This window comes from Microcaecilia unicolor, chromosome 11 (genome assembly GCF_901765095.1).
Source record: "Microcaecilia unicolor chromosome 11, aMicUni1.1, whole genome shotgun sequence".
NCBI classification, from domain to species: Eukaryota; Metazoa; Chordata; class Amphibia; order Gymnophiona; family Siphonopidae; genus Microcaecilia; species Microcaecilia unicolor.
The window spans coordinates 161,994,571-162,020,854 of record NC_044041.1 but is presented as its reverse complement, the minus strand read 5'-3'; the positions used below and the strand labels follow the sequence as shown (position 1 = coordinate 162,020,854).

Sequence of the window (26,284 nt, the reverse complement as noted above, 5' to 3'; positions counted from 1 at the left end):
TTGTTTAGTAGGGCGAAGGTGGGACTTGGGGGTAGTTTAAAATGAACCTTAGTAGCTCTAGCACCCAAACAATCCTCCAAATGGACTCCCGAGCACTGTTCTTCAACGTGCTCTTCACCAGCCAATCGTTGAGATAAGGGAACACATGGCCTTCTCAGTCTGCATAGCGATGCTGTGACTACTGCTACACATTTGTTAAAAACCCTGGGAGCTGATGCGAGTCCAAAAGGCAGCATGTGGTACTGGTAGTGATGTGATCCCAGCCGAAATCATAGATACTTCCTGGTGGGCTGGAAATATCAGGATGTGAGTATATACATTCCTTAAGTCCAGAGAACATAGCCAATCGTTTTCCTGAATCATGGGTAGAAGGGTGCCCAGAGAAACCATCCTGAAATTTTCTTTGACCAGAAATTTATTCAGGGCCCTTAAGTGTAGTATGGGACACATCCCCCCTGTCGTCTTTTGCACGAGAAAGTATCTAGAACAGAATCCACACCTTCCTCCCTGGTGGAACGGAATCGACCGCATGGGCCTTCAAAGGGGCTGAGAGTTCCATGCTGAGAGCTGCACCAATGAGCTCCCAGTGGGCAATTTGGAGGTTTTAGAAACCAATTTAGGGCATAACCGAGGCAAACTATTTGGAGAACCCACCAATCGGAGGTTATAAGGGGCTACCTTTTGTGGAAGAACTTCAGCTTTCGCCCTACCAGCAAGTAATCCGCTATGGACACTTTTACTATGGCTATGCTCTGTTGGAGCCAGTCAAAACTTGTCCCCTGCTTTGACTGGGGGGGAGCTACAGGGGCTTAGGCGCACACTGTTGATGTGAACGAGCGCGCTGGGGTTGTGCCTGCTGAGGCAGGTGAGAGGAGAAAGCGTATCTACACTTCTGCGAGTAATAGGCACCCCCTTCTTGACTTGCCCAAAAACTTCCTAGATGAGGAGGCAGACACAGAAGGCATTCAGCGGGAGAGTGTGGATGGTATCAGTGTGTTTTTTGATCTGGTCAGAGACCTCCTCCACCTTCATGCCAAAAGGATTATGCCCCCGGCATAGGACATCCGTCAATCTCTGCTGATCCACCGGTTTCAAGTCAGAGACATGCAGCCACGAGAGTCTGCACATTGCTATACTTTGGGCAGAGTTCCTGGAAGCCTCATCAGTGTCTTAGGTTTCCCTGACCAAGAACTTATGACATGCCTTCTGCTACTTGGCCAACTGGTAAAGCAATTCGGCCTGCTCTGGAGGGAGAGAGTCTGCCAAATCTAGCAGCTTCCACACTGAGTCCCGCAAGTACATGCTCATGAAGAGCTGGTATGACTGAATACAGGACATGAGCTGAGAGGACTGAATCATCTTCCTCCCAAAAGAGTTCAAAGTCCTGGCTTCTCTGCCCAGGGACATGAAAGCATAGTCTCTAGAACTCTTGGCTCTTTTGAGTGCGGATTCAACTACCAAGGAGTGATGAGGCAGCTGAAGCTAATAAAACCCAGGGGTACTCTGAACCTACTGCATTGTGTCAATCGTTTTGGGAAGTATCAGGACCGATAGAGATCTCATGCAGCGGGACAATCACAGCCTCTCTAGGAGGAGACTCGTAGTCCAGGACCTCGAGCATCTTGGCCCTGGGCTCGTCTTCCATCTCTAAAGAAAATGGAATGGCACTTGCCATTTCCTTGACAACAAAGGGAAAGGGAAAGGAAAGGCTCTTTAGCAAAGACTTTCTCTTTTCTTCTGGAGGGGAGGTGGTCAGAAGGAATACCATAAGACTCTGCTCTGAGAAGTACCGTGGATCTTCCTCAGACACTCCCATGAGCGTTCCTCATCAGTGTCAGTCAAAAACTCCATATGGGACAGCTGAGACTGAGCCTGCCTCAACTCAGAAGAGCCATGTCCTCAAGAAAGGCATCGAATGGGCAGCTTCCTCCTCAACTCTGGCAAAGCTTCCTCCACTATCGTTGAGGGCAAACCGGCTTGGGTGGTGGTGAACACCGGGGGCCACAAGCAACACTGGTGTCAGAGGCCACACCACAAGCTGAGAGCCAAACGAGGCCAAAACAAGAGGCATGGCAAGCACAAGCACCCTCGATGCCGATCCAGTCTGTTACATGAAGGAAGCCAGCCAGCAGCTCAGGGAACAAAGCCCAGATGCACTCGTTGAGGGCCGACATTGGGAAAGGCTGAGGGCATCAGCTCTGAGACAGTCTGCGGAGCTGCTGGGGTTGAGATGGGAGGCTGGTCCTGGCTGCAGCGAGACCAGCAAATCGGCACCTCCTGTGTGGAAAGAGAGTGGTGTTCCTGGTGCCGATACTTCTCGAGTGCCGAAATCAATGCCCTGGAGCTCCCTGCACCGTGTGTCATGGGGGAATCGATGCCGATGCTTCTCAGCCTTCACCCAAAGCCGGTCATCAAGGCACCTTGCTGCTGACGAGGATGACGTCAAATCCTCACGTCATCACGGGTGTCAGGTTCAACACTGATCCCAGTGTCAATAGGTCTAGTAGCTGTATGGACCAATGCAACACCCCGACATTGATGCCGGCACAACTGATGTTGATGTCGACACTGAGGATTCAGACCTGGCTCCAAAAATCTTCACACTGAGCCTCTTTGGATAACTGGGTTCTTATAACACAGGACACAGTAGGAAGGGCTATGATCTGGCCCCAAACACTGAAGACACCCACCAAGAATTGGTGTATATTGCAGAGATGGTCCTATTGCACCGGGTACAGCACTTAAAAGCCACAGGGAACTCTTGTGGATATGGAGGGAAAAACTTCCACAGCCAAATCAAACAACTCAATGATGCCGAAAAAGGGGCAAAGCACCAGAGGAAAAAAAAAAAAAAAAAAGAACGGGAGAACCTGTCCAAAGTCAAGGCCTAAAAACGGCCTAATGATGCAGAAAATAAAGGAAACTTAAAAGTGGGAAAAAGATAACTAAACCAATAAGGGTAAGGCAAAAAGAGTAACCAGAACATTGGAACAGCAAAAAGCAGTCGAAAAAAATGCTGAAAAGGCATCCAAAAACATCTTTAGGACCGAACTGTGAAGAGCAGAAATGTTACCCACGTGTGAGAATTATAACCTGCTCGTCCTCGGAGAATAAAACTTACAAAGTCCAATAAAACTAAAAATATCAAGGAGATAAATGCAAAAGAAAAAGGTGAAATTAGGACTTATCTGCTAATTTTCTTTCCTCTAGATCCTCCAGACCGTTCAAGACACTTGGGTTATGCACTACCAGCAGAGGGAGACCGAGAACACTAAAACTTCTTATACAAGTAGCCTGTGCAGACCTTCTACTAACCAGTAAAACAGTAACAAAGCAGAGGAAAAAAAAACACCTCCACCTAAACAAAACCACTGAATCCACACTCAGATCTCCTCCCCTTAAGACGGGGGAATTCAACTGCAGATGGGCACAAACTGATTGAACAAACTGCCCTTAGTAAAACTCCAGGACCCAAATCACAGGAGCTACTAGAAATATCAGCAACTGAAATCTAAAGAATTATCATACTGAACTGTTCGATACACTGGGGTGGGCTCTTGAACGGTCTTGGAGGATCTAGAGGAAAGAAAATTAGCAGGTAAGGCCTAATTTCACCTTCCTCAGCAATCCTCCAGACCGTTCAAGACGCTTGGGACGTACCAAAGCAATAAACACATCTAAGGGTGCAGGAGTGCAGCTCCAAAACTGGCATCCTCCCTTGCCTGTACATCCACTCTGTAATGTTTGACAAAAGAATGCAGGGAGTACCACACCGCTGCTCTACAAATGTCCACCGGTGGAACAAAACTACTCTCTGCCCAAGAAACCGCCATCCCCCTAGTGGAATGTGCCTTGAGCCCCACCGACACCGTACGGCCATGCAATATGTAAGCTGAAGAGATGGCATCCTTCAACCACCGAGCTATAGATGCCTTAGAAGCAGGCCGCTCCCTTCTTGGGCCCCCCATGAAGGACAAATAACCTGTCCGAAGACCTGAATTCCTCCGACCTGTGCAAGTAAACCTTCAACACTCTGTGCACATCCAATTTCGCCAAACGGCATCGAGAAGCATCCCCTGTCCAGTCCCCCAAGACCGGCAACGAAAATCACCTGATTGACATGAAAGGAGGATACCACCTTAGGCAAAGTGAAGGCACTGGACGCAGCGAAACCTTTTCCTTAGAAAACCAAAGAACGGAGGCCTACATGAAAGAGCCTGAAGTTCCGAAATTCGGCAAGCCGACGATATAGCTACCAAAAAGACACCTTCATAGTAAGGTCTTTTATCGAAACAAGACTCCAAGGGCTCAAAGGAGAACCGCCCAAGGAGTCAAGAACGATATTAAGATCCCACTGAGGAACTACCCGGCCGCTGAGGAGGACGAAGCAACTTCACCCCCCCTCAAAAAAACGGACCACATCCGGGGAAGACGCAACCAACCTGCCCATGCACCTTACTCCGAAAACACACCAAAGCAGCCAGCTGCACCCTCAAAGTGACAATGAAAGGCCCTTTCTCAAAACCATCCTGCAAGAAATCTAAAATGCACAACACAGAAGTGGTCGAAGGGACACATGCCCGGTCCCCAACCAATCTTCAAATATGCGCCACACACGCACACAGGCAAAGACGTTCGAACGTTTGAGAGACTGCAGCATCGTCTGAATCCCTGAGGGGAAAACCCTTTCCTTCTCAACCGTTCCTCTCAAGGGCCACACCGTAAGAGAGAACCATCGGATGCGGCATGACAATTGGACTCTGACACAACAGCACCGAGCCCCCCAGCCGCAGAGGCTCGCTTTCAACAAGCGCATCAGATCACCCTAACCATGGCCGACGCAGCCAATTCGGAGCCACCAACAACAACGACCCGCATGACATTCTACCCTCTGCAGGACTGACCTATCAAGGGCAACGGGGGAAACACGTACAGCAATACCTGCTGAGGCCACGGAAGGACCAACGCATCGATCCCTTCTGCTCACAGATCCCGCTGCCGACTGAAATACCGAGGAACCTGAGCATTCTGTGCAGATGCCATGAGATCACTACTGGCATTCCCCACTTAGAACTATCTGGTCGAACACCGAACGGTGCCGAGAGACCATTCTCTCCGGGGTCCAACATGTGCCTGCTTAGAAAATCCGCGTTCACGTTGTCCACCCCAGTCACGTGCGCCGTCGAAATCTGCACTAGATGCCTTTCCGCCCAACTCATGAGCAGAGTCGTCTCGATTGCCAACCGCAGACTCTTTGTACCGCCCCTGCCAGTTGACATACGCTACCGCTGTCGCGTTGTCGGACATAACTCTTACCACCTTTCTGACCACACTTGAGCGAAACGCCAACAGAGCTAGCCGAATTGCCCTCGTCTCCAACCGGTTGATAGTCCACTGAGCTTCCTCCATCGACCACCGCTCCTGCGCGGACCGACCGAGACACTGAGCTCCCCAGCCCAGCAGACTGGCATCCGTTACCAGAATCACCCACTGAGGAGGTTCCAACGGCATGCCCTTTTTCAGATGGGCCGAGCACAGCCACCCTCAATGGCAACCTCAATTCCAAACTGTGTACCTGAGGAGACCATCGGGACAACAGAGCCGCCTGAAGCTGACGTTTATGCGCCCTGGCCCATGGTACTACCTCTATTGTCGCTGCCATGAGGCCCAGAACCCGAAGGTACATTCGAACTGTCGGACTCTGAACGGACATTAACAGCCGGACCTGCTGCTGAAGAGAGGCGATCCGAGAATCTGGCAGAAAAACACGACCCACTGCTGTGTCGAACCGCACTCCCAAGTACTCCAGACTCTGCAATGGGATCAACTGACTTTTGACTACATTCACTACCCATCCGAGCGATTCCAGAAACGCGACCACCTCAGTCGTCGCCGCCACACTGTGAGCCCAAGACTTCGCTCGGATCAACCAGTCGTCCAGATACGGATGTACCAGAATTCCCTGCCTCCGCAAAGCCGTTGCTACCACCACCATTATCTTGGAGAAGGTGTGTGGAGCCGTTGCCAGACCAAAAGGCAGAGCACAGAACTGAAAGTGCCTCCCTAAAACAGCAAAACGAAGGAAACGCTGATGGGTCTCTCGAATCGGCACGTGCAGATATGCTTCCGTGAGATCCAGTGACATGAGAAATTCTCCCTGACGAACAGCCACTGTCACTGAGCGCAGAGTCTCCATGCGGAAGGATGGCACCTTGAGCGCCCCATTGACCGAGATCCAAAATGGGTCGAAACTGGTCCTCCTTCGGCACCACAAAGTAAATGGAATAACAACCCTTCTCAGCTCGTGCCGAGGAACGGGTACCACAGCTCCCAACTAGATTAAGCGACCCAGAGTCTCTTGAATAGCCCTTTAACTTGACTCGGAGAGTGACAAGGAGAGGGAAGAAACAGATCCGGCAGCGGGTGCTCGAACTCAAGCGCATAACCGGTCGCGAACGACCTCCAGCACCCACTGATCTGAAGTAATTTGGGTCCCCACCCCGACCTTCACCAGAGGTTGGACCCGCACACCTTCATAAGGAGGACTTATTACCATTTCATTCGGCACATCCGGAGGAGTTCTGACCTCCCCGACGACCCCCTCAAAAGGACTTGCGTCCGCTGGAAAAAAAACCGGCTTTTAGAAGGAGACACCAAATCGTGGCCCGGCCTGTACCGCCACGTCCTTACACCGACCTCTAGCCGAACCACCTCGACTAGCCCCTTAGGCTGTACTCCGGCAACCGTGAGACCTTGGTATCCCCAAGACCACTCATCAGTTTATCCAAGTCCTCTCCAAACAACATAGAACCTTTGAAAGGTAGAGAACACAACTTTGCTTTAAAGGCCGCATCTGCCACCCAGCCCCTAAGCCAAAGAGCCCTGCGAGCCGTCACCGCCAGAGCCATATTCTTAGCCAAAGCCCTTAGCAAATCATAAAGGGTGTCTGCCAAAAACGAAGACCCCATCTCCAGTTTGGCCAGGTCCTGAAACAAACCAGTCCTATCTAACGCAGGCTCATCCAAGAGCTTCTCCGCCCAACGGAAACAAGCTCTGGCTACCAAGACCCCACACCACAGGCTTGCAAAGCCAAAGCCGACAAATCAAAGCTGCGCTTCAGAAAGGACTCTAGCTTCCTATCCTGAGGATCCCTTAAGGATCCACTGGAATGGCCATAGGCTTAGTAACCGCCGTAACCACCGCATCCACAGTAGGTGGTTTCAGCAGGGCTAAATCTTCTGGAGGCAAGGGATACAGCCGCGCCATAGCCCTAAACACCTTACAAGTAGCCTCCGGCACAGACCATTCCTGAAAAACCATGTCCCTGATGTCTGAATTCATGGGAAAGGAACGGGAGGCTCTCCGAATCCCATTAACCAAGGGATCTACCTGGGGTCCCTCCGTAGAGGGAGTGGCCACTGGAGCAAACTTCAAAGTAGAGATCACCTGATCAATGAGCTCTAACAACTCCTCCTTATGAAAAAGCGAACCATTGAAGAATCTTCCCCAGGACTTAGCCCATCCTGATCCTCAGACACATCTAAGAGATTCTCCTCTCCTGGGTCACTTCAAACGTCCGACCCAGGCAGAGAAAGTATTTTCATAGGCTCTGAAATACCACCCGTGGGTGCTTAACTCCCACTGAACTAGCAGCCCCCGGGGAACAAACAGCCTGAGAGGGGCCAGCTCTCCAGGCATTATATAGAGACCAAACAAACTCAGGGGGAAGCCAGACCCCCCACCTGACGCTGAAGCCCCAACAACACTTCCCGCAGTCTCCGCAACGGACCCCCCCTCGCTCCCGAGGCGGCAGGTCCATCACGTGATCCACAGTTAAACTAGGCGCGCTTCCCGCCACACACGGGTCCCCCAGCGTCGGTACGGAATGTGCGGCCAAAAGGGCCGCGCTTCCCGCCAAAAACGGCTCCGTCGAGGATGACCCGGGACACGCAGCTAAAATGGCCACATTTCCCGCCAAAACCGGCCCCACCGTTGCTGGCCCGGAATGTGCGGTCAAAACGCCGCCCAACACCTCCGCCAACTCAGGGGAAAGCACAAGGGGCAAGAGCGCTGACAACGTAGGCTCCCCACAAAATTTACATTGGCCACCTTTCACTTCAATGCTGCGCTTCGCGCAAAACCGACTCCGCCGGCTTAGACATAATGGCCGCGAACACAATAACAACAAACAGTTGCTTTGTGCTCTGACAGACTAATAGGCAAAACCGCCTAAGGCAAGAACGCCCTTGAAGACGTTTTATCTCTGGACTGCCACAAGAACGGCCAAAATAGCCACCTTTTAAAAACGTTTATTTTTTTTTAAACCTCGTTGCTGATGCCTAAACACCTCAAGGGTACAGAATGAGGTCTGTAGCCCAGGTCAAGCAGTCCTCCAGAGGAAGAGCACAGGGGGGAGGGACCCGGCCACCCGGGTGTGACACCCCACAGGGAATAAGAAGCCCCTTAGGACTTACACCCTGTAATAGAGATCCAATTGTGGGTTCTCTAACATTTACAACCCAACCTAGAAACCCCAAACAGGCCTGCCAGACTGAGTACACTGCACAGGCTGCACACATCTACCCTCTGCTGAGACTGAGAAAATACTGGTTCGTAGAAGGTCTGCACAGGCTACTTGTATAAGAAGTTTTAGTGTTGTCAGTCTCCCTCTACTGGTAGGAGTGCATAACCCAAGCATCTTGAACGGTCTGGAGGATTGATGAGGAAAAGGGGAATTGGTCCAGTACTACTCACACAAAGAATGGCTAGAATATTTAGTATTTAAAGTCTGTACTATTGTCTTTTTTTTTTTTACGCACAGAGACAGGGAAGGCCACAAAAGTTTACCAAAAAAACAAAACAAAAACAGCCACACTGACAGCAGAGAAAACCATCCTCTCAGCTCCATGTAAAGACAACTATTAGTCCTGCGAGACTGAAGAGGGCTGCCAAAATCTTCTAGAAGCCTTAGAATGCTGGGCAGTGTTTGCACCAGGGCTCTATCAGCGTCGTCCAATCTGTGGTAAATGATGTCCTGCTTGTCCTCAGTGAAAAGTACTGCCAGCAGTGAAGGAGATAAGTGAAAAGAGAAGGACATGCTAGATGGGTATGGGTGTGAGTAGCAGCAAGGACGACATGCTAGATGGGTGAGAGTGTGTATGCATGTGTGTGCGTGAATGCGTGTGGTAAAAAGTACATGCTTGGTGGGTGTGGTGGGGAGCAGAAAACTGATCATGCTGTTGATGGTGCAAAAGTGGGGGGATGTCAACATTTGGCTTTGTGTGGCACGAGAATGAAGCAAATTTTAAAGTGCCCTAAAATAAAATAGTTGAGAAGCACTGATCTAAGGAAATATTTCATTTCAGAGGATGATGTATGCATGCAAGAGCCTCTTAGTGGAAGTCATGGAAACAAAGACAGGATCAGAATTCAAGAAAACATGAAACAAATACAGAGGATCTCTGAGGGAGAAGAACAAACTGTAAAACTAAGCATGTAGTGGATACACAGACTGGGTGGACCATATAGTCTTATCTGCTGTAATTTTCTATGTTGCTATGACAGCACATGCAATGAGGTTCAATCCTGTGATTGCAGGATGACACGACTTAAGCTGCTGTTTAACAAGGATAGCCCAGATCATTTCAGTTGACCTCAAAGAGAAAATCTTAGGAGCCATCAACTACGTTGAAAGAGGAAAATTAGATTTAAACCTAGTCTGCATCTTATCTTTATCTATCTATATCTGCCTGAAGCATGCCAACATGAGTGCCTCAGGAGTTCAAACAGAGCCAAAACCTCAAGATATTAAGAGGACAAAAAGAGTCCAGGAACCAAAAGCAAACCAACTCAAGTATTGAAAAACAGATCCAATGTCATATATCACGAAAAGACTAAGGGAGCAGCACAGGAAAGCAGCTGAGCAAAAACTCCTCTGCATACCAAAAGCACCTTCTCAGCTTCTCCAGGAAATGCTACATACCATCAATGATTTCAATCACTCAAATGGGGAAGAAACAATAGGGGTTCATTTTAGGCTGTGCCTTGGAGTACCCTATTCTACAACAATTACTTAAAATGAACTATGCTTGGGGTACATGGGCAACAAGGAACATGCAGTATTTATTTCAGTGGGTGGTTGGCATGAGCATGCATATAAAGTAGCATTTTTCAAGATACAATATGAGAACCCAAGGAATCCTCATTAGTTATTCCCTCATTCCCTCTCCTCCAACCCCCCTCCCCCCCCCCCCCCCCCCCCCCCCCCCCCCCCCCCCCCCCCCCCCCCCCCCCCCCCCCCCCCCCCCCCCCCCCCCCCCACCAACCCCCCCCACACACAACCACCACCTGTGCTGCCTCCCCTAGTTGTCCTCTCCTAGGATGCGCAAAATGTTCCTTCTCCTTGGATCCTCTCCATCAGGGTCATATGGAATGACAGCGTGTCCCCTCTCTATAGCCCTGTGAACTCAGAATCCTCTTCTTCCTTCCTTATATGCCCATCTCGTCACACTTCCAACACTGAAAACTGGTCCTATAACTTGCAATTCCCCTAGCTTTTACCGACCTGGTCCGATACAACACTGGCTTACTAATAATGGAAACTTTTCGGCCACGGTTCCAGGGAGCTAGTGTCCATTTCACTGTCTGAACCATTCCCACTGCATATTAGACTGAACCTTGTTGAGTTCAGGTATGGTGATAATTTACCCTGGTACTATCATGTGGAACAGAGTAGATATTTTCTTCCTCACTTCTTGGTTTTACCACTGAATCCATGGGTTCTGCATAGTCAGATGGATCAAAGCCATCTGAGGGTACCCAACTTACACATGCCAAGGACTTCCTCTGTCCATCCCTCGTTCCTGGTTCCAGGTATGTCGATCTCCCTTTGCAATGTCATAAGTAATGGAAGGCTTTGGTTTAACTGCCGGAGGTGTTTTGTTGTTCAGTTTGCTTTCAAAAGTGCTCATAACAGGACATGAATGATGATAGACTATCATTTCCCTCCAATTCCATGGAAAGCTTCGAGTGATCTTTGGGCAAAGCAGCCATGGATTGGTCCTCTCGGAATAAGATATGGTTGTGGTGGTGCCTCATTGTCTTCCTCAGAGTCCTGCAGGTTGGAGTTGCAGAGGGGTGAGCCTGCACGTGGTGAATTAAACACTTCTTCTGTGGTACTGCAGGCTTCAGCAGCAGTGTCATACATATGAGTGGCTTCTATTACATTTTTTTTTCTCCATCACATCTTTGAAAAATGGATGAAATATATCAAGTCTGAGTTTAGATGGCCACAAGGTATAAACTGTAAACTTTCCATCAATATCTTGAGCAATCTCCTCCCCTCAGTCCAACTGTTCTTGGCGTATATCATTGTCTAGACTGCTTACCAAGCCATTGGTAAGTGCCAACCAGTTTGATGGGTATAATGTCCTGAACTTCACATAGAAAGGCACGGAGCATGGCCAAGGATGCCCTACGCTTGGCTGAATAAAAAACAATGTATCCATGGACTAACTGGCTTTTCCTAATGCTAAATGAAGAATGGTAATGAGAGGACTGAAAGTTCAATGCGCTTTCTGTGTGTTCCTATTGGCAATTCAGCACAACAGAATTGCAGTTTTCCGCACTGGGAAGGTTTGCAGGTTGAGGACTGAAGGATAGGTAGAAGAATGTCAATCTGTGTTGAATGGGTCTCCACACATCAAGCACATAACAATTCGAGATCAAAATCCACCAGATCTTTCATACCTGATGTAGAACTTATAAGGTTCAAGTTACGCTTTGAGTCCAGCAACCCTTGCAAAACTTGAACCAATTTGCTTTTCATTAATGTTGCGCCCATAGCCAATGCCTGTAGAAGCTGGGTCAAGAAAGATGCCTGGAGTTTAACTAGCACCCTGCTGACCTTGCTGATTAAGCTGTGCGCTGTCTCACCGCTTGTGTCACCTCTCTTGTTAACCAATATTAATGTTAATGGCAGGTGAACTGTATGATTGTCCCTTCTGCCTAGGCTTGATTCTCTACTCTTTTCAATGCTTTCCACAATGTAAGACAGAGACTCTTTCGAATTATAAAGGCACAGACATCCATGGGGCTGAAATGTTGGTGTTTGGAAAGCATTCACTGGAAGTCGTACATTGCCCTCAATTGGTCTCAAGGAAAGTTCATACATTTGCCATCAATTACGTATTTGTCATCATTTGTGCAGAGCGCTCGTATCTCATTTGCCAACTCTCGTGCAAGTCCATCCTTACCAAGAATTACTAAATTTATTCGATCTACATTTGGGTCCAAAGAAGCATTCTTCTGATTGCGATCAGATGGCCTGATGACTCTTGAACTAACCAAGTGCTCAATTTTTGTGTCTACACAAACAGGGCTACTGGGGCAGGTTTCCTTTGTTGGGTAATATACAAAATGAATGTGTTTCAGGATCAGAGCATCCCTCTCTGCCTGTAGCTTTTGCAAAGCTTTAAATCTCGGTTCCTCACCAAGAACATCTTGAATAACACCCATTTTCTCCTTGCTGGCTTTGCATCCAGCTCCAGCTCATAAAACAACTCTGAATATTCAGAAGCAATTCCTGAAAGTCCTCTTTTGCCTTTTCTATGATTTCTTTTGGTGCTTGCTATAGATCTCCATATACACACTCTCTTCCAGCCACAGGTAAAATTCCTCATTCATAATAAAAACTACGAGCTTCTTCCCAAGGTTTGCCCAGGAGTTATGAAAAGGGATGTTTCCGGTTTCTCTTGAAGGCCTTTTTCATTTCGGCCCTCTCCTAGCAGTCCTCAGTTTCTCTAAGTGGGTTGCAAATAGAGCTCCTCTGCTGGTTGCGCCTGCAGTAGGTCAAAGGGAATCCTCTCGTCCTCCATATTGTCAATGGACTGGTTGCATCCCAGGGGGTCTCTTCTAGGATAAAGAACCATTTGGGGAAACTCTGGCTTGATTTCCAGGAGTTTCATCACTCTCACCAGTTTGACTGATCTATTTCATCCAAGTTTGGTATGAGTGTATCCAAAGCTGTGGGCAGTACTGACAAATAGGTCTTCCTTCTGTGCTCTATATGTTCCCAATTGAGACGATCCACGTGTTGCAAAACAGTTTCTTGGCTTTTTGTGTCCCTTCCAAATAAATATAGTCTTGATATTCTACTACAACTCTGCATTCTATGGCTGACATTTGGCCAAGTTTCATTATGGTTTTGACAATGCGACTTACAAGCCATTCATACTTGTCCTTTGCCGCAGCTATCTGTTGACTCTGTTGTTTCAGAGCTTCAAAATATGGGATGATTTTAGCTTTACCTCTACTCTTGTCTATTAGCTGCACTAAGGTGCTGAAAGCCAAGTCCACATTCACATTGGATCTAGCGGAAGTTTCCACCACCTGCAGATTCTTTTTACTTAAGGCGAAAGTATGCGCATCCCTAATGTACCGTTCTACTCCTTCATCGCACTTCATCAAAACCACCACTATGGGCTTTTTAGTTTTTGCTAGTTGATTGTAAAGGTTTGAAACAAATTTGAGCTGATCATCAAAGTTTCTGTTCATCCCCCTGCTGACATCTACGCAGAGAAGGAAGCCGTCTATTAGCAGCTTACCATCTGGCATCTGCTTCTGTTCAAAGTCCTGCTCTAGCCCCAGCTGATCAGTGCAAAAGTACATGAGTTTCTCAGCAGATGCCCAGTTTAGTTGAGGCTGCCCTTTTGATATAGGGCTGTAGGGCTGTACTACGCTGAGGCTGAAAAGTCTGATCATCAATAAATTCTGTCTGTTCAACGATGTGTATTTTACATTCCATGCAATCCTCCAGAGAACGCCCAACCCTCCCCCAGTACAAAAAGTGATCATTGTTGACAACTCGTCTCCAAAGTCAACTGGTGCTAAGGACCCGAGGTGTGATCAGGTGAAATCATCTGCACTAGGTCGTACAAACCGATTGCACAGACATGATTTCCCAAATGCCCGCCTTGCCCTTTTTTCTTTCTCGGTTCCAGACAATCCCACCACGCTGATATTGTAGGTAGGGATGCGACATCTTGCTTCCTTGCCATCATCATCGTTGTAGACTCATCCTGCCCAAATTAACTGCTGCCTAGAGGATTTGTGATTCCAGTACCCCCATGCAGTTTCTAATCAGAGAAAATAGAATATGTAACTATTAGTAGCTAGACAGACTACTGTTGCAGCCGATTGTTGTTCCATAATGCATGTGCCTGCAGCAGTGTGGTAATTGCTGATCCTCATAACTGGTCAATTTGTGTTTTATCCTAGAAAAAAAATAAAATAAAATAGTAGTCTAATCATGGAATACTATTTGAAATAAAATAAAAACAGCATAGAATGCAACCATAAGCTTGATGTTAAAATCTGAAAAAAACCTCATTTTACAGCCACTCTCAGGGTAATGTCTCCAAATAGTCTAATTTTGTTCATACCATTGTAAGGGAAATTACAGGGCTACTGACACAAATTATTTAGGATTACAGTGCAAGAACAGATAGAAGGTAAAGCCTAACCGATGCACAAACTGGCAAGATTATTAAAAGATTAATTTTAAAATTGTATTCCACTGAGGATCATTATTGGGAACTAGTAAAAAAAGGCCCGTTTCTGACACAAATGAAACGGGCGCTAGCAAGGTTTTCCTCGGAGTGTGTATGTTTGAGAGAGTGTGTGTGAGAGTGACTGTGTGAGAGAGAGTGAGACTGGTGCAAGTGTGTCTGTGAGAGAGAAAGAGTGTGTGTGACAATGAGAGTGTGCGCCATGGGCCCCTCCCTCCGAGTTCCAGGGTCGGGCCCTCCCTCCCTCTGAGTTCCAGGGTCGTCCCCCTCCTCCCTCCGAGTTCCAGGGTCGGTCCCTTCCTCCGAGTTCCAGGAGACCAAGTTTCAGGTTCCCCCCTCCCTCCCTCCGAGTTTCCAGGGTCGTCCCCGCCCTCCGAGTTCCAGGGGACCAAGTTTCAAGATCCCCCTCCCTCCCAGTTCCAGGGTCGTCGTCCCTTCCTTCCTCCCTCCAGTTCCAGCACCCCTCCCTCCGAATTTTAGAGTCATCTTCACTTACCAAGTAGGGGTTACGGCAAGCCGTCAGCAGCAGTAAAAGGCGTGCAGGCACGGCCCTTCTCTCTCTCTCAGCTCTGGTCCCGCCCTCATTTCCTGTTTCCGCAAAGGCAGGACCAGAGCTGCGAGAGAGAGAGAAGGCTGAGCCTGCACGCCTTTACTGCTGCTGCCGGCCGCCGTAAACCGGACTTTCGTAGTGAAGTGACTTTTAAAATTTGGAGGGAGGGGGCTGGAACTGGAGGGAGGGCGACGACACCCTCATGTGTGTGACATCGCATTCCGTTGCCTGGCACTGTGCAGCGTTCACTTCCGTGATTGGTCATTGCTGTTTGATGAGAAACCCGGAAGTACGTGACGTCAATTCAGGAGATGGATACTAGAGCACGAATGCTTCAAGGCTTCACCTTTTACGGAGTCAGCTTCAGAACGTTGCGGTGCTTTTTATTATATAGGAGGATGTTTTTTCCTACTGGCTGATAGTGGTGAAGTAGGACTATCTGTTAAACAGAAATAACAGTAAGAGCTTTCAAGATAGCAGTTGTCTTGTTTTAGATTCTCTTCTCATAGAAACTATTCTATTCAGGGTTATCATGGTGTGTGGGGACTCTCAGAAGGAACAGGAATTCCCTGCCAATCTGAAAGGGGGAAATGCTGCTTTCCTACAGAATGCAGTTTTAAGGAAAGTTACAGAATTTACTTTAAATGTAAACGCCATCTATTCATATTGTTTCACTTTGGAAACTGGTAATCAGTATTGTAGTCCACAACCTCCTGCTGTATGTTTATTTATATTAAGTAGTGAAGAAATGATGAGTATTTTTTCTTCAAAACTCTCCACTTTCTAGAACCCTTATTTCTATGATTTAAAAAGAAAAGGGAAACCGTTACCATGCCTTAAGCAAATAAACAGTCTGATGGCATGACGGAAATACATACTGATTACATACCAGATACGGCAGATTATTCAATAACTTCAAGTTTTATAATGACCCAAATACATTTCTTTATAACTCACATTTACATACACCCTCTAACTAGCTGAAGGGTAGTTATAAATCAATAACAAAACAATTATGATAAATAATCAACGCTAAACAGGACTTCACAATTGTTTTCATATTTAGGAGCTGGCCCAAATACTTAAGAGCCAGTGGCTGGGATCTATAACCCCGACTCCTCCAACTCAAGTTAAAAGCAGAGAAGGTGAGAGAGGGGTGAGGAGGAAGATTCTAAGGTCTGCTGCAGCAAATTTTATGGCCTGATGCCTGTTTTCCCCTCCCACTGCCACCTAGATTTGTAGATGGTCAGGATATAAACATTTTATAAATTAAATAAATCTATGTCTAAGGAAAAAAGAAAGCTTGGTAAATCTGCCACTTCAAGCACCACTGCAGGCCAATAGTAGAAATACAAAGCCAGCAGCCCCCCTCCCCTGGTGTCACTCCGTGTCCTTTTCTCTCCTCCTCCTCCCCTCCCTGCACTCTGTTGACAACCACTCTCGTCCCTCTCTTTCCCATCTGTTCCCCACCCCTTTATCCCCATAATTTCCTGTTTCCCAATATCAGCTATCCCTCCAACCCTAAAACACCCTCTCACACCTACCCAATATATGAACATGTAAATCCTCTTTACCTCAGCTTATGATCAATTGTATTTAAATCATGCACTGACTTTATCATAACCTTACTCTGTAAGCCACATTGAGCCTGCCAAAAGGTGGGATAATGTGGGGTACAAATGCAATAAATAATAACAACAACCAGTAGAGCCAGTCAGCCACCCACAGCAGCCCCCTATACCCCACCATGTAGCTAGCTACATCCCCTCAAACTAGGGCTCACCCCTCAGGAGTACAAACGCAACAATGCGTCCAACTTCTACCTCCAACTCTACGTAGCCAACTACTCTCCCCCCCCCCCCCCCCCCCCCCCCCCCCCCACCCCCCCCCCCGAGTTTGTCAGTTATCCTCCAGATTTCCCATCAGGCTAGCTCCTTACCTTGATCTTATCTTGACCTGTGGCAGCTACTACCAGTACAGGTGCTGCTTTTCTCTCTGCACTGCACACCTCTACAAGTTTGAGTAGCACAATGCAGAGATGCTCAAGTCTCACGAGTCGCATGGTACAGAGAAAAGGTGACACCTACACTGGTAGTACTGTGCAAGGAGGAAAAGTTCCTTTCCGCAATGTAAAGAAGAAAGTTCTTGCTTTGTAGACGTCAAGGTAAGGATAACTGCAGGAGAAAGTGTAAGGCGACCAGCTTGCTAGGGTAGGGACTGGGAGGTAGCTAACCAGGTCCCTAGGGTGATGATAGGGGCTTGCTAGGGTGATGACTGTGGGCAAGGGGGTGGCTGGGCAACTGTTCGGCTAACTGGAGTGGGGGTGGGAGGCTCGCTGATTACAGGATTGGGGGAGGGGGTTGCAGATATCTTCCAGAGCAACCATGCCTCAGCTAGAGCTTGAGTGAAAGTAGCTTGCTACCCAGATGGCAGTCTTATTTCTGCAAATGTAGGCAGCCTCAATAGTTGCCTTGAGCTATCTCACAATGGAGATCTTGGAAGCCACATGACTTTTCAGAGGGCCATGGAAGAGAACAAAGAGGTGATCTGAGAGATGAAATTACTTTATCACATGCAAGTACCAAAGAACCCTACAGACATCCAACTTGTGATGCCTTTGACCCAAAGCCACTGAGTCCACCCCACAAAGGAGGGCAAACATCCCTCCTGTTTCATGTGAAATGGAGAGATCAGCTTGGCAGAAAAAAAAGATAGTAGAGTATGAATAGACACTGAGGAGCCAATGCTCAAAGCTTACCGTGCCAGCAACGCCTGGTTCTAGCCAGTCTAGCGATCACGTTATTCAGGGGTAGATGCATCAACAAAACATAAAAGAACCAAAAACGTAAAAGTCACGTAGTAAACTTACCGATTTTGAAAAAACGATGGATGCTCTAAAAAAACAACTTGCAAATGTTTGGTGCGGTATTAAAAAGGTGGCTGCATGAAAAATATCGATATTCTGGTGATATTCTGGTGAAATCCCCGGTAGCGTGTAGGAAACGCATGTGCACAATAGTCATTTGCTAAACACATGGTATCACATGGTGTCACACATCATAGACGTGCGTCCAGGGCGTGTAAGATACACGTCACTCGGAAGCGGAGCTTATAGGCGCGCGAGTGACTTTTTGATCAAATACCTTTTTACACGCACATACGAACGTCCATATATGCTGGCAATACTTACGGATCTGGGGTACAAAGAACGCCTGTTGAACAGGCGCTGCAGTACTTCCCAGCCCTGGTCCAAGCGCATTATATTGCTCCTCTTCCTGGACGGGGGAATAAGCGCTTCTCGTTATTGTGAAACAGCTGCACCAGCCACAGCACGTCCATGTCAGAGAAGTTGGGCTTTCTCCCACGTGCAGCCATGACTTCTCAGACAAATGTACCCACGCATATATAGCACGTCGGAGGGTTATGCACGCACTACATGGACGTGTTATGACAGCTCTGGACTACCGGCAGGCTCTGAGCACACGTTCAATATATCATGGTAAAGGGTTTGGATTCCTTTTGTGCATGCATCGGAATCGGTAGTGCATCGCGGCGCGTCCACATTACTATAATAGTTAGCTCGTTTGCATTCCATTTTCATTAGTTGCTACCCTGATCGGAAAATGGCTTGGAGATGCCTTTTGTGCATGGCACATAAGTACATAAGTAATGCCATACTGGGAAAAGACCAAGGGTCCATCGAGCCCAGCATCCTGTCCATGACAGCGGTCAATCCAGGCCAAGGGCACCTGGCAAGCTTCCCAAACGTACAAACATTCTATATATGTTATTCCCGAAATTGTGGATTTTTCCCAAGTCCATTTAGTAGCGGTTTATGGACATGTCCTTTAGGAAACCGTCCAACCCCTTTTTAAAACTCTGCTAAGCTAACCGCCTTCACCACTTTCTCCAGCAACGAATTCCAGAGTTTAATTATACGTTGGGTGAAGAAAAGTTTTCTCCGATTTGTTTTAAATTACTACACTGTAGTTTCATTGCATGCCCCCTAGTCCTAGTATTTTTGGAAAGCATGAACAGATGCTTTACATCCACCTGTTCCACTCCACTCATATTTTATATACCTCTATCATGTCTCCCTCAGCCGTCTCTTCTCCAAGCTGAATAGCCCTAGCCTCCTTAATCTTTCTTCATAGGGAAGTCGTCCCATCCCCGCTATCATTTTAGTCGCCCTTTGCTGCACCTTTTCCTATTCTACTATATCTTTCTTGAGATGCGGCTACCAGAATTGAACACAATACTCTAGGTGCGGTCGCACCATGGAGCGATACAACGGCATTATAACATCCTCACACTGTTTTCCATACCTTTCCTAATAATACCCAACATTCTATTCGCTTTCTGAGCCGCAGCAGCACACTGAGCAGAAGGTTTCGGTGTATTATCGACGACTACACCCAGATCCCTTTCTTAGTCCGTAACTCCTAACGTGGAACCTTGCATGACGTAGCTATAATTCGGGTTCTTTTTCCCCCACATGCATCACCTTGCACTTGCTCACGGTTTACTACTTGCTCGCTTAATTGGCTAGAACCAGTTTAAAACCCACGTTACTGGCTCGTTTATTTTAGTGCATCTAGCCCTCAGTGTGTAATACACAACAGAGTTCTGAGTGGTTTTTACTGTTCGGGGTAGCAGCTAACGATAATCCTATGCAAATGTATTACAGGTGCACAAACAAGCAGACAGTCAATCTGGCTGGGGAAAGCCCCTGTAATGTCAGCTATGTCATCAGCTGGGGGAGTGGATAAACAAGCAGCCAGCCAATCAGCTAGGGAAAGCCCCTGTGATGTCAGCCAGGAGGGTGGAGAAACAAGCAGCCAATTAGCTGGGGAAAGCCCCTGTGATGTCAGCTGGGGGGAGGGGCAGAGAAACAAGCAGAGAACCAATCGGCTGAGGAAAGTCCCTATATCAGCTTGGAATCAGAGAGCAGAGGGAAGACAAGTAAGCTGCAGGAGAAAGGTGGAGCCAGAACTACAGCACTGCGAAGGAAAGGAGCCAGGGGGACAGTGGAACCAGCAAGTACTGCAGGGGAAAGGAAAGAGTACAACCAGCCCTAGCACATGTGCTAAGCGCTTTCCCTACCAAGCTGCTTGCAGCTCATTTGCTTGCAATATCCTTTGAGCATTAATCGCTATTTCCAAATCGTTTAAGTTCTAGAGAGGATCTAAACGGTTTTTAATGGGGACTTTTGTGCATCAGTCTCAAGTCCTCCACAAAGGAGAGGTAAGGGTTTCAATTATAGTGGTGACAGTCCCAAACAATTATCCGGTGAATCAGTGGAGGAAAAATCCTCATGTATCAAGAAATAGAGTCCAAACTAAGAAAATGTGGCAGAAAGACAGAAATATTTCCCATTGTTGGGGTGCCACAGGCTTGATTAAAAAGAACTTCAAAGTGCACCTAGATAAGTTGCCTGTACACGATACAACATGTGAACTCCAAAAGAAGCTCTCTTTGGCACAATGCAATTATTACAGCGAAATCATACTCTACATATCCTGGCTTAGAAGCAAGGTTCATTCCTGTCATGGTATGCACAAAACTAACCCATCTGGAGAATTGTCCCCCCCCCCCCCCCCCCCCCCCCGAGAGGTAAGGATCCTGAAAGGATGGGAAAATTAGGTTCTTACCTTGGTAATTTTCTTTCCTTTAGTAACAGCAGATGAATCTATTACGAATGGGTTGTGTCCACCTACCAGCAGGGGGAGACAGAGAACACTGAAAACTATAGTGCCTCCTGGACGACTAGCTCCATCTGCCTCTCAGTATTTGAAGCTTCCAAAGCAGTGTTAAACCGCAAAGTAGCATAACATGAACTTTCCTCACAGTGAACTAACGCCCCAGAACAGGAGCAATAACACAAAGGAGGGACGAACTCAACCTCCTGTAGTAGAACAGAAATCCTGAAGACTGTTTTCCAACTTCTCCCAATGAAGGAACATGTCTGCAGGAAAAACTGAACAGAAAACACAGTCAATCAGGGAGGGATCATGGATTCATCTGCTGTGACTAAAGGAAAGAAAATTACTAAGGTAAGAACCTAATTTTCCCTTCCTTGTCATCAGCAGCAGATGAATCCATTACGAATGGGATGTATCAAAGCAATCCCTAGATAGGGTGGGAACAAGCCACACCACGCGCCAGCACTTGTGCTCCAAAACGCGCGTCCCTCCTGGCAGCCACATCCAGCCTGTAATGACGGGCAAAAGAGAGCTTAGAAGCCCAAGTACAGTGGGGGAAATAAGTATTTGATCCCTTGCTGATTTTGTAAGTTTGCCCACTGACAAAGACATGAGCAGCCCATAATTGAAGGGTAGGTTATTGGTAACAGTGAGAGATAGCACATCACAAATTAAATCCGGAAAATCACATTGTGGAAAGTATATGAATTTATTTGCATTCTGCAGAGGGAAATAAGTATTTGATCCCCCACCAACCAGTAAGAGATCTGGCCCCTACAGACCAGGTAGATGCTCCAAATCAACTCGTTACCTGCATGACAGACAGCTGTCGGCAATGGTCACCTGTATGAAAGACACCTGTCCACAGACTCAGTGAATCAGTCAGACTCTAACCTCTACAAAATGGCCAAGAGCAAGGAGCTGTCTAAGGATGTCAGGGACAAGATCATACACCTGCACAAGGCTGGAATGGGCTACAAAACCATCAGTAAGACGCTGGGCGAGAAGGAGACAACTGTTGGTGCCATAGTAAGAAAATGGAAGAAGTACAAAATGACTGTCAATCGACAAAGATCTGGGGCTCCACGCAAAATCTCACCTCGTGGGGTATCCTTGATCATGAGGAAGGTTAGAAATCAGCCTACAACTACAAGGGGGGAACTTGTCAATGATCTCAAGACAGCTGGGACCACTGTCACCACGAAAACCATTGGTAACACATTACGACATAACGGATTGCAATCCTGCAGTGCCCGCAAGGTCCCCCTGCTCCGGAAGGCACATGTGACGGCCCGTCTGAAGTTTGCCAGTGAATACCTGGATGATGCCGAGAGTGATTGGGAGAAGGTGCTGTGGTCAGATGAGACAAAAATTGAGCTCTTTGGCATGAACTCAACTCGCCGTGTTTGGAGGAAGAGAAATGCTGCCTATGACCCAAAGAACACCGTCCCCACTGTCAAGCATGGAGGTGGAAATGTTATGTTTTGGGGGTGTTTCTCTGCTAAGGGCACAGGACTACTTCACCGCATCAATGGGAGAATGGATGGGGCCATGTACCGTACAATTCTGAGTGACAACCTCCTTCCCTCCGCCAGGGCCTTAAAAATGGGTCGTGGCTGGGTCTTCCAGCACGACAATGACCCAAAACATACAGCCAAGGCAACAAAGGAGTGGCTCAGGAAGAAGCACATTAGGGTCATGGAGTGGCCTAGCCAGTCACCAGACCTTAATCCCATTGAAAACTTATGGAGGGAGCTGAAGCTGCGAGTTGCCAAGCGACAGCCCAGAACTCTTAATGATTTAGAGATGATCTGCAAAGAGGAGTGGACCAAAATTCCTCCTGACATGTGTGCAAACCTCATCATCAACTACAGAAGACGTCTGACCGCTGTGCTTGCCAACAAGGGTTTTGCCACCAAGTATTAGGTCTTGTTTGCCAGAGGGATTAAATACTTATTTCCCTCTGCAGAATGCAAATAAATTCATATACTTTCCACAATGCGATTTTCCGGATTTAATTTGTGATGTGCTATCTCTCACTGTTACCAATAACCTACCCTTCAATTATGGGCTGCTCATGTCTTTGTCAGTGGGCAAACTTACAAAATCAGCAAGGGATCAAATACTTATTTCCCCCACTGTAGCTGCACTACATATCTCTTGAAGAGAGAGTGCTCCCGTCTCAGCCCAAGAGGAAGAAATCGCTCTTGTGGAATGTGCCTTAAAGGCGTCAGGCCGAGGCTGGCCAGATAGCAGATATGCAGAAAAAATGGCTTCCTTACGCCAACGGGCTATAGTGGCTTTAGACGCTGGAGACCCTCTGCGAGGACTGACAATGCAAAAAGGTGATCAGAGGTCCTGAAAACATTAATCATTCGCAGGTACTGCAACAGAGCCCTGCGCACATCCAAAAGGTGCAACTGCCCAAAGGATTCTGGAAACTCCTCCCTAGAAAAGGAGAGCAGAAAAATAGGCTGGTTTAGGTGAAACGCTGAAACTACCTTAGGCAGGAAGAAAGGCACAGTACGTACCATTACTCCGGACTCCGAACATTGCAGAAATGAGTCTCAACAGGACAGCGCCTGGAGCTCAGACACCCGTCTCGCCGATGTGATGGCCACCAAGAAGACTGCCTTTAAAGTCATGTCCTTCTCCGAAGCCCACTGCAGCGGCTCGAAGGGCAAACCCTGCAGAGCCTTCAATACCAGCCCCAGGTTCCACACCGGACCCAGGTTCCACACCGGACAAGGGGCCCGCACGGGAGGACGGAGCCGAAGCACCCCTCTAAGAAACTGTGCAATGTCTGGATGCGCAGCTAAGGAGAGGCCAGCGACCTTCCCTCGAATGCTGCCACTTGCACCCGCAGGGAATTATAGGCCAAGCCTTTTTTACACCATCCTGCAAAAAGTCAAGAATCGGCGAGACAGAAGCCCACATGGGTGTGATCGCCTTTGGAACACACCAGGCCTCAAACTGGCACCAAATCCGGGCATATGCAAAGGAAGTGGACCGCTTGTGGGCCTGTAAGAAAGTGGAGATGACCTTGTTAGAATAGCCCTTGTCTCTCAACTGCGCCCTCTCAATAGCCATGCCGTAAGACCAAAGCGGCAGGGATCCTCCATGGTTACTGGGCCCTGCATCAACAGGTTCGGTACCAGAGGCAAAGGAAGAGGAGCCTCCACTAGCATCTGCCGGAGGTCCGCATACCAGGGCCACCTGGGCGAATCCGGGGCAATGAGGGAGACGGGTGACTCCCTGGTGAAGCCGAATTCGCAGGAGTACTCGCCTTATCAAGGGCCAAGGCGGGAACACATATAGGAGCCCCAGAAGCCAGGGTTGAGCCAAGGCATCCAACCCCGCCGAACAAGGATCTCTCCGTCTGCTGTAAAAGCACGGGACTTTGGCATTTGTGCTTGACGCCATCAGATCCGCTACGGGCATTCCCCATTTGGCACAGAGTTGAAGGAACACTTCGTCTGCCAACTCCCACTCCGCTGGGTCGATGTGGTATCTGCTAGATAATCGGCTTGCATGTTGCTTTGACCTGCAATATGAGCTGCTGACAGGAACTGTAAATGCAGCTCGGCCCAGTGGCAAATCTGAGCGGCCTGCGCGGCCAGTGCTCTGCACTGCGTTCCGCCTTAACGATTTATGTAGGCCACTGCCGTCATAATGTCCGACAGCCAATCCCTCCAAGGTCGATTGACAGGCCAGCAACGCCTGAAAATTGCTTTTAACTCCAAGCGATTGATGGACCACTTCGATTCTTCGAGTGTCCACAAACCCTGGGCATGCCTCTCCTGGCAATGAGCTCCCCAGCCCTACAGGCTGGCATCGGTTACCACCAAGCACCAGTCGGGGAGCGCTAATGGCATTTCTCACCGCAGCTTGCTGTCTGAGAGCCACCACTCCATGCTGAGCCGGGCTGCAGGGAGCCAACTGAGTCTGCACTGATAATACTGGGAAACGAGAGACCAACGTTGTAGCAGGGAACACTGCAGCGGTCTCATGTGCGCTCTCGCCCAAGGCACCACTTCTAGGGTGGCCATCATCGACCCCAAGAGCTGGACAATGTCCCAAGCTCGCGGACGAGGCATCCTCAGGAGCAGACGGACCTGGGTCTGAAGCTTGCACCTCCTTTGCTCGGGTAAAAAAAAACCAACCCCGAGGCCATGTCGAACCGAACCCCCAAATACTCTAGCGATTGAGAGGGGGTCAGGTGACTTTTGGGTATATTGACGACCCAGCCCAAAGACTGCAGAGTACTGAGACCACTCTGGCTGTTACATGACGACTCTCTTCTGCAGAGTCCGCTCTAATGAGCCAGTCGTCCAGGTACGGGTGAACCCGGATACCCTCTCACCTGAGAAAGGCAACTACTACCAACATTACCTTGGAAAAGGTTCGGGGAGCTGTGGCGAGGCCAAAAGGCAAGGCCCGAAACGGAAACTGTTTTCCCAACACCGCAAACCGGAGAAACCGTTGGTGCGGGGGCCAAATAGGGATGTGCAAGTAAGCTTCTTTCAGGTCCAGAAACGTGAGAAACTCTCCTGGCTGTACCGCCGCAATGACGGAGCACAGGGTTTCCATGTGGAAATGCCATACTTTGAGTGACTTGTTGACTTTCTTCAAGTCTTTCCCTTTGCTTCGGTCTTCACCGAGGAGGATTTGGGGGGGACACCGGTGCCGGAAAGAATATTTGAAGCGGGGGAGTCGGAGAAACTAAACAAATTCTCTGTAACCTTGGAGGATGTAATGGGTCAGTTCAGCAAGCTGAAGAGTAGTAAATCACCGGGACCTGATGGTATTCATCCCAGAGTATTAATAGAACTAAAAAATGAACTTGCGGAGCTACTGTTAGAAATATGCAATCTGTCCCTAAAATCGAGTGTAATACCGGAAGACTGGAGGGTAGCCAATGTTACTCCGATTTTTAAGAAAGGTTCCAGAGGAGATCCGGGAAATTATAGACCGGTGAGTCTGACGTCGGTGCCGGGCAAGATGGTGGAGGCTATTATTAAGAATAAAATTGCAGAGCATATACAAAAACATGGACTGATGAGACAAAGTCAGCACGGATTTAGTGAAGGGAAGTCTTGCCTCACCAATCTAATGCATTTTTTTGAGGGGGTAAGCAAACATGTGGACAATGGGGAGCCGGTTGATATTGTATATCTGGATTTTCAGAAGGCGTTTGACAAAGTGCCGCACGAAAGACTCCTGAAGAAATTGCAGAGTCATGGAATCGGAGGTAGGGTATTATTATGGATTAAGAACTGGTTGAAAGATAGGAAGCAGAGAGTAGGATTGCGTGGCCAGTATTCTCAGTGGAGGAGGGTAGTTAGTGGGGTCCCGCAGGGGTCTGTGCTGGGTCCGTTGCTTTTTAATGTATTTATAAATGACCTAGAGATGGGAATAACTAGTGAGGTAATTAAATTCGCCGATGACACAAAATTATTCAGGGT

At 48.1% G+C, this 26,284-nt stretch overlaps 1 protein-coding gene across 1 annotated transcript in view; it reads right to left on the bottom strand.

Moving 5' to 3' along the window:
- Positions 1 to 26,284, bottom strand: part of ARHGAP35 (Rho GTPase activating protein 35) — a 132,286-nt gene that overhangs the window by 70,677 nt on the left and 35,325 nt on the right. The window contains 28 exon segments of the mRNA XM_030219979.1: positions 10,437 to 10,614; positions 10,616 to 10,663; positions 10,665 to 10,710; positions 10,712 to 10,880; positions 10,883 to 10,982; positions 10,984 to 11,088; positions 11,090 to 11,233; positions 11,235 to 11,405; positions 11,407 to 11,547; positions 11,549 to 11,674; positions 11,676 to 11,722; positions 11,725 to 11,809; positions 11,811 to 11,914; positions 11,917 to 12,174; positions 12,177 to 12,527; positions 12,530 to 12,574; positions 12,577 to 12,615; positions 12,618 to 12,690; positions 12,692 to 12,780; positions 12,783 to 12,813; positions 12,816 to 12,886; positions 12,889 to 13,098; positions 13,101 to 13,152; positions 13,154 to 13,206; positions 13,209 to 13,686; positions 13,688 to 13,869; positions 13,872 to 14,039; positions 14,042 to 14,273. Of these exon segments, the coding sequence (XP_030075839.1) occupies positions 10,437 to 10,614; positions 10,616 to 10,663; positions 10,665 to 10,710; positions 10,712 to 10,880; positions 10,883 to 10,982; positions 10,984 to 11,088; positions 11,090 to 11,233; positions 11,235 to 11,405; positions 11,407 to 11,547; positions 11,549 to 11,674; positions 11,676 to 11,722; positions 11,725 to 11,809; positions 11,811 to 11,914; positions 11,917 to 12,174; positions 12,177 to 12,527; positions 12,530 to 12,574; positions 12,577 to 12,615; positions 12,618 to 12,690; positions 12,692 to 12,780; positions 12,783 to 12,813; positions 12,816 to 12,886; positions 12,889 to 13,098; positions 13,101 to 13,152; positions 13,154 to 13,206; positions 13,209 to 13,686; positions 13,688 to 13,869; positions 13,872 to 14,039; positions 14,042 to 14,063 (3,586 nt within the window). The 5' untranslated portion in view covers positions 14,064 to 14,273.